This window comes from Pseudoliparis swirei, chromosome 24 (genome assembly GCF_029220125.1).
Source record: "Pseudoliparis swirei isolate HS2019 ecotype Mariana Trench chromosome 24, NWPU_hadal_v1, whole genome shotgun sequence".
NCBI lineage: Eukaryota > Metazoa > Chordata > Actinopteri > Perciformes > Liparidae > Pseudoliparis > Pseudoliparis swirei.
The window spans coordinates 10,105,094-10,113,558 of record NC_079411.1 but is presented as its reverse complement, the minus strand read 5'-3'; the positions used below and the strand labels follow the sequence as shown (position 1 = coordinate 10,113,558).

At 38.8% G+C, this 8,465-nt stretch overlaps 1 protein-coding gene across 1 annotated transcript; it reads left to right on the top strand.

Moving 5' to 3' along the window:
• Positions 1 to 2,463: 2,463 nt before the first annotated feature.
• sgms2a (sphingomyelin synthase 2a) lies at positions 2,464 to 7,941 on the top strand. Its single transcript, XM_056409683.1, has 5 exons — positions 2,464 to 2,906; positions 3,611 to 3,728; positions 4,648 to 4,801; positions 5,987 to 6,153; positions 7,230 to 7,941. Exons 1-5 carry the CDS (start codon positions 2,464 to 2,466, stop codon positions 7,413 to 7,415), a joined length of 1,068 nt encoding a protein of 355 aa, XP_056265658.1. The 3' UTR covers positions 7,416 to 7,941.
• The last annotated feature ends 524 nt before the right edge of the window (positions 7,942 to 8,465 follow it).

The following is an 8,465-nucleotide window of genomic DNA, read 5'->3' as shown; positions in this document are numbered from 1 at the left end:
ATTGTAATTGGCTCAAATTGTTTGTCTGCTCTTATTGATCTTATTTGCCATCTTATTCTCTATTTATATCCTTTATGACCACTTTGACTCCCTCAAAGTCTGTCAGACCTTGTGTTCTGTAGCCATCCACCAGTTGCATAACAGGTTGAATCTGCTGTGGTCTAGTCAGAGGGCATTCTACAATAATCCTGTCTCCGCTGTAATAATATTTGCCCAAAAATTGATTCTTAGGAAACTGATACTTTCAGCAGCTCTCTTGTTTCCATCCATTCACCGTATTTATCCCCTCTTTCTCCCCAGTACCATGTGCGCCTCCAAGTAAACATACCATTCTGCATGTATCCCGGATGACATTTATTGTGATGCATTTCAGGGCTGATAGCATAATCCTCAAATCCATTAATGGAGCTGTTAAAGGGACTAGAAAGCTTTTAGACACGAAAGAAGGAAAATGGTCATTGCTGTCGAGCTCTCTCAAGTCATTAACTGGAAAGAGCTCAACAACAAACATTGCATTAACTTTATCTTGTGAGTGTCTTTACAAACCGTTCATCTCTGGCTTCCAACAAACCACCTATTATTTTATTTTATTTTATTTTTGCCGTAGTCTCTCGTTTAGTTACTTTTTGGCTGGGGGCAATGGGTGGTTGTTGACATAACAGTCTTAACATGATCCATTTAGTCGATTTTAATCGAATCACACGGTCTTAATCAGCAGATGGAGTTACGTGGGATATGGATCAAAAGCTCCAGAACAGCTAAATTGAACATGGCGGTGGTGAGATGGATTCAAAGGTAAAAAATTGACAATATTTAACAAGTTTATTTTGATTCAGTTTTAGTTAGTTTTGCATTCATATAGCTTGAAACAATTAAAAGAGCATGCAGACTATTTTGTGGCAACTGACAATGTATTGACCATGAAAACCGCTGAAATGATAATAGCAGCTGCTTGTTGAGGACAAAGTCAAAACATTAAAGCAGTGAGGCGGACAGACTTTGAAAGGCCCAAAATAAAAGACTGACTGAACCTCCCAACAGAAAATGGTTGCAGTGGTTCTGGTAAATGTCCAGGAAAAGAAAAATGTAACGCACAACGTTAACGTTGTACAGCCACAACCAGTCTAACATTTCAAATGGTGGAATCCAGAACTATGCACCAATAAAAGCTCCATCTCTTGCTTTGATAATCCCTCGGATAAGGAAGAGGGAAACAAAAGTAAACCAGAGGTCATCTCCTCCCTGTTTCTCATCCTCTTGATTTGACATCATTAATTCAATTCAATTCAGTTTATTTTGTATAGCCTGATATGACAAATTACAAATTTACCTCAAAGGGCTTTCATATCCGTACACATATGACTTCCCTGTCCTAGGACCTCACATTAGATTAGAAAAAAACCTTTCATGGGGAAAAAAGGGAAGAAACCTTCAGGAGAGCAACAGAGGAGGATCCCTCTCCAGGATGGACAGAAGCAATAGATAACATACAGAGTTACAACACATTCAATGAGTATGACAGAGTGTATGAATAGTTGGTAGTAGGCATGCAACACGATCCAGACCTCCACAATCCATCAGGCAGATGGGAGTAGAGAGGAGGAGTGGGCGGGGCATCAGCAGCGCCATGGCATCAGACCAAGCCAGGTCCAATGGACCCTATGAGACGTAAAGTCACAAAGACTCCTGGAAGGAAGCAGAGTTCAAATTCATCCATAAGTAGAAAGAGACGAGGAGATAGGTGCTCAGTGTATCCTAAAACGTCCCCCAGCAGCCTATAAGCCTATAGCAGCATATCAAGGGGCTGGACCAGGGCAAACCTGATTAAGCCCTGACTATAAGCTCTGTCAAAGAGGAAAGTCTTCAGTCTACTCTTAAATGAGGTGACTTTGTCTGCCTCCTGGACTGAAAGTGGAAGCTGGTTCCATAAAAGAGGAGCTTGATACCTGAAGGCTCTGGCTCCCAACCTACTTTTTAAGATTCTCGGAACCACAAGTAGCCCCGAATTTAGTGAGCGCAGCTCTCTAGTGGGGCAATATGGTACTACAAGCTTCTTAAGATATGATGGGGCAACCCCAATCAAGGCTTTGTAGGTGAGGAGAATAATTTTAAAAGTGATTCTTGATTTTATGGGGAGCCAGCTAATACATCTCTTTTCTTAATTTTAGTAAGTACACAAGCTGCAGCATTCTGGATTAACTGGAGGGACCTAAGAGACTTATTAGAGCAGCCTGATAATAAGGAGTTGCAATAATTTTAGTGAACTGGTTGGTCTCCTCTGATTTGATCGATTACAACTAAGGAGTACCTGCGTACCACCTCTCTTGTGCAAATGACAAGCGTGTGCTTGTGCTTTCCAAACCTGAGAGTTTGTCTGTTTTTAAGCCTTTTGTGTTCTCTCATGGCAGCTAAAAAGCCTCAACCCAGTGGAGCAGTGCCTGTGGATGGACAGTGCAGGCAACCATGGCGTCACAGGAGCTCGTGGATGCGAGAGTAAATGATAATCCGATCCCAGGAATGGAGGGTGATGCTGCACCCAGCAACGATAAAAACTGTCCGGTCCACACGCCTGGTGGAGAGGATACAAAGAGGGGATTTCGGAAAGGCATCGGGAGGCATAATGACTATGTCAAGATTTCCGTGCCAGAGTCCAAGATCAATCGTCTGCCAATGGAGTGGTTGAAGACAGCACTGGCCATCTTTTATGCTGTCTTCAACTTGGTCCTGACGACAGTCGTCATCACTATTGTCCACGAGAGGGTCCCACCGAAAGAAAGCAGCCCTCCTCTTCCTGATAAGTTTTTTGACTATATTGACAGGGTCAAATGGGCATTTACGGTCACAGAGATCAACGGCATGGTGCTGCTGGCCATTTGGATGATCCAGTTGTTCTTCTTCAAATACAGGTAAGAACCTTTTGATCATTATTTTGTACAAGTTGTTTTCTTTCAGCTTTAGGGGTAGGTCTGGTGTTATAGCCAACAGATCCTGTTATTCAGAGACCAAGACAAACAATGAACTGATTCTAATAATAAGTGTCTGTTTAGCAAAAGTCTGATATAGCTTATTCTTCTATGTGCCATTTGTCTCCATTGTTGTCAAAAACAATAAATACAGAATAACACCAGGCTATATTGTCTCTCAAAACAGTTCAAGTGTACTTTTACTGCAAGTTATACAGAGCAGGCTCTACTGAACTATTTTATCTTTTCTAAATAAGCGGTTTGTTCAACATGAATAGTTTAGAAAGCAGTCTTTGTGAACCAAAACCAAACCACTGAAGTATAACTGTTGCTGAAAATGTTTCATTTGACATGTCTTCCATATGTGGTCATTTGCCTCTAAGATATAGAAACACATATCTGATAGTAAAATGGACTTGGCAATGCAAGCAAAATAAACAATAACATATTTAACACTGTAACAGCTGGATGGTTTCCATTATCTGGATAATAAAACTCAATTTAACTTGCTGAACAACCCTCGGAGTCATCATCACTCTGCACAAGACAGTCTCTAGAATGTGCTAGATTTAAGTAGATGTTTGACAAAAAACAACACAATATATCTGCACTCACTCCATTGTGGCGCTTATAATCTCTTTTTGCAGATCGATAGCATGCAGGCGGTTCTTCTTCCTCATTGGCACCTTGTACTTGTACCGCTGTGTCACCATGTACATAACCACCCTGCCTGTACCTGGCATGCATATGACTTGTGCTCCTAAGGTGAGAAGCATATAAACATCAGAGCGGGCATCAGCTGTCGTTGCTCAAGCGTGTACTCTCGTGCACCCTCTGGGACTCATTTTGCACAACAACACAAGTGAGGCAGCTAAAAAAAAAGCCATTTTGACTTTTCACCGCCTCAGGACACCAACAATACTGGAGGTGCATCAGTGTTTGATCAAAAACATCTGCTCCAAGCTGTTTTTTGATGGTTTGTGTTGTGCAAAAGGATCCGAGGAGTTTCTTAGTTCTATTGTTGTCGAGAATTTGAAATGTTTTAGCCTTTGGCTACTTGTAAGGAGTGAGTTATTCAAAGTAATTCAAGCAGCAGAAGCACAAGATTCAATCATGTGTTGATGATACTGTGGCAATAAACTGTTGTATGTTCTTTCTTTAGTCATTACTCTTCATTTTGACGACATGTTTCTAATCCCTGTCAATTCTAGTTATGTTGATTATATTTGAATAAATTGACTTGAGAATTTGGGAAATACACTTATCTGCTTTCTTGTAAAGAGTTAGATGGGAAGATTGATAGCACAGACATGTCTATATGGTTATTACAGAACTACAGCTAGCCGCTGGATAGCTTAGCATTGCATACAGGTTGGAAACAGAGGGAAACAGCTAGTCAGTGCAGTTTTGCCAGACTATTTCTTGTTCAGGTGTATTCATTAACTATCGTATCAAGCAAAAGTGCATCTGCTTCTTTTTAGTTTTAAGATGTTGGATCAGAAAATACATGCTCTGTGAATTTGTGATGGATTCTTTTCTCTTTTTTATTTGTTTATTAGTTAATTATTGATAACTTCGGAAAAGTTTAGTGGCTGAATAATCGATAATAAATGAATTATTAGTTGCAGTCGTAATGTTGCTGCTGATTCAGTGTTGTTCTGCTTCCCTTCCTGTTCCCTGTCAGCTTCACGGAGACTCACAGGCCAAAATCCAGCGAATTCTGCAGCTGATTTCAGGGGGAGGTCTGTCCATGACAAACTCCCACCTCTTGTGTGGAGACTTCCTCTACAGTGGACACACTGTGATGCTCACCCTCACCTACCTATTCATCAAGGAATGTGAGTACTCAAAGCATCACTTGTTTGTTTGCTTTGTTTTAAATAATTTATGTGAATTTCCATGAATAATATATAAATAACATTGTCTGTTTCCACTCTCATCCCATATAGCCCACAGTATTTTATCGTTCAGCAACATGTTGACCTTGTACGAACAATGAGGATTAAATAACCAACATGTGTTGTCACTGTTATTGCTTCTATGTCCCACGTTGTAAAACGTGAGATTTCCATGTGTTCTCATTATAAAGCAGGTCTAAGGGCTATATTATTACTGTTAACGTAAAAAATGCTTAATCCATGGAGTTAAAGATACAGACTCTATTCAGAAACGGTGCCTTTAATCGAGCCATCGGGAAATTTGTATGTTTGGGATGCCAAGTTTTTAAATATATCGACCATTTCACATTTCGCAGTTTACGCTGCAATCCATTGAAATTGAAAAAAGGTGAAACAGTCATTAAAGTCAGAGTTCCAAGTTGGAAACCGAGTTTCCCAAAATAAACACACCTGATGTCAAACGGCATGGTAGTGCACACAGTGAATTACATACTTTTTGACTTTATTTCGTGATTGTGTTCAGAAACGTATTGCATCAACATTGAAGCTGCCATTTTAATTTCCATTCAGTTGTTTCGTGCTTTGCAAAACTCCCCCTCCGTCTCTTCTATCAGGGTTCCCGCAGATCCTTGAAAAGTCTCCAATTCAATATTCAGAAGAGGATTTTCAAAGTGTTAATTTTAACTTTATCCAGCAGATGGACTGAGACGCATTTAGATCGGAAGTCGGGAAAATGGACTCGAAATTATTGACTCCTGACTGAGCGTTATTTCTTGTTGCATTGTTTGTGAATGATATCAGCTGATATCTGTACCAGATATATTCAGATTTTTAGGACAAGTATGAACCTGTAAATGAGTATATGTCTCCTTTTTAAAACTAAAATAACTCAAATAACATATATCTCAAAATAAGTTATAAGGATAATGTGCATGGAAAAGGTTTGCTGAGGGGATGAAATATCACAAGCAAAGGTAACATTGTTTTTTATTCTCCTTATAATTATGTTCCATGCTGTAGGCCTGCTTATCTGTATGTTGCCACATTGCACTGGGATGCTACAGTCTGCCTTTTTTAACAGTTAAAATGTCCAACACTCTTGTCTCTTCTTCCCTCTTTCTAAAGACTCTCCGCGGTCGTTTTGGTGGTACCATCTGATATGCTGGCTGCTGAGTGCTGTGGGTGTGGTGTGCATCTTGGTGGCACATGAGCACTACAGTGTTGATGTGGTCGTGGCCTATTTTATCACCTCCCGCCTGTTCTGGTGGTACCACACCATGGCCAACTTACAGGTCAGAACACAGAGCGTTAGACTGGGTGGCTGTTCGTGTGTGTGTGATGTGCATGGAGAGTAAGAGGGTTCCCTTTCTTATTGAACCTTGTTATACATGACTCATTATGAATGGAGGGCTTTACTCTCAGCCTGGTGACAAATGGCTGTGTTTTCACAGCATCCACTTCCAGCTAAGAGGTACATGTCAGCACAGTAATGTATTACAGTTTTGGTTTCTATTCATTACATGTAATTATATATTTCACGTACATACACATATATTTTTAACCTGTGTCAGAAATGGTTATGATTTCAGTCAGTCATTATGTGGCTTCTAAACATGGTGATTTACCCCCTCTACTGGCCAAAGAATAGACTGTTGACGGGGCGATACCAAGGAAAATAGTTTTTCAAGGGATGTGTGGTTAACATGCTTACCACACATACGTCACAACCCTGGCTTCTGACTTCAATTACAATGTCATTTGGTTTTTCAGTTCTTCAATTCAGATTATTTTAGTTTTCATACTTTGTAAACAAATATGCATTTTGCATATTTTTAGTTGCAACATATACAAGAACTAGTTTATACATTAGTTGTACATTAGAAAAACAAAGAATACCAAGAAAAAGATGGCATTCTAATGACAAGCCTAATTGCATAACTGACAAGAGGCACTGAAGTTAACTTTGGATAAACCTGAGAATATAATGTTGTCACCCATCTCTTTTGTACATTGCCATGTGAGTATTGTTTTAAGACAGACTAGAACAATAAATGAATCTATCCTTTGATTTGAAATGGTTAGATGTTCTTTGTATAACTTTTACACTCCTAGGCCACTAAGATAAGTACAACAACAAAAAGGATCCACATGCTTCATTCTTGCAATATGGCATGTGCAGACATGTCTCACATGCAATGGCACCAAATGTAACTTTTATATCATATAAACAAAGTCACATTACGACAAAAAGCATTTGGTCTGTTCAGCAGCAGCACGAAGCCGCATCTCTTGTATGGAAGTGAATATATGAACAAAGACTTATGTTATAGTTACTGATGCTAAAGGATAACTTGTATTTTCTTGACAGACTCTGAAATGCTCGCCGAACAACTACCTCACCAACACCTGGTGGAACCCTCTGTTTAACTTCATGGAGAGGAATGTGCAAACCTCGGTGCCATGCTCTTACAGTTGGCCCATCACCTGGCCTCCTGCCTGCCTGAAGAGCCCCTGCAAGAAGTACTCAATGGTTCAGAGCACACGAGAGGAGTGACATGACCCCAACATAATGATACCAAATGGATAGCTATGAAAGAAATATCTTTGCAAAAATGAAGGATAATTATATTGTCTGTTCGTGTTCTTTGTAGATGGAATTTATTTATGAGAGAAACAACTCCAAAGTCCTCATTGTTTTTGGAACTCAGCTTCACTGACATTCAGGCATGAACGAACAATTTGTTGCAACAGACTCGCAGGTTTGTTACAGTATTTGCAAGACTTGATTTTGGATATGCTGCTGTAACTCTTTTATACTGTATGTGTTGATGGGGTTTACCTCAATATCATAACAATGAGCTCAAGTCACAAGGTGCCTTAGTGTGTTAAAGATCAGTATAGGTGTACCACAAATGCCATTACGAGTCCTGATGTATTTGTTGTTGTTTTTTCATTTTTTTATTATCAATATTATTATTATTATTATTATTATTAATTTGGTATTCATTTTAGTAGCCTTACATGTGTATATCCTTAGCTGTAGTCTAAACGTTGTAATGTTGTATTAAAGTTTATCTATACTATGGCTTCAGTGTGATTTTTTATTTATTTAATGAATTAAGTCATTATAATGCTATATAGCAACTGCATGTTTGAGACAACTGTTATATTTAATAGATCTTTCCAACCTTGGAAAATTGATAATAAGTAATAATCCTTTAATGCCATTCAAATTATTTGTCATAAAGGGCTTTATGTCATGTCGTTTATCATGGCTGTAGTGGTCATTTGTCCAATACATTTGTTTAAACTAAGCTTCCCTATATAAGAAATTTAACCTAATTAAGCAAACATCTAGAATAATTAAACTTGTTGATGAAAAAACTAAATACTAACGTATAATAAATAGCTCCTACAATGAATGTTGCATTTTCTTATCCTCTTCCGATCAGCTTCTCTTACATCTACAGTATATTACCGCTGACTCTTGATTCATCATGCCTTCTACATGTGATTAACAATCATTAGTTATCATTTAAGGTCCCACACTAAGTTGGTTCAAATACTATTTATTAGATCGATTTCAATTTGTATTTGTAAACGA

Coding starts and splice junctions, on each gene's coding strand:
- sgms2a (XM_056409683.1), top strand. CDS start 2,464: ATGGCGTCACAGGAGCTCGTGGATGCGAGAGTAAATGATAATCCGATC. Junction 2,907..3,610: donor TTGTTCTTCTTCAAATACAG/GTAAGAACCTTT, acceptor CTCTTTTTGCAG/ATCGATAGCATGCAGGCGGT. Junction 3,729..4,647: donor ATATGACTTGTGCTCCTAAG/GTGAGAAGCATA, acceptor GTTCCCTGTCAG/CTTCACGGAGACTCACAGGC.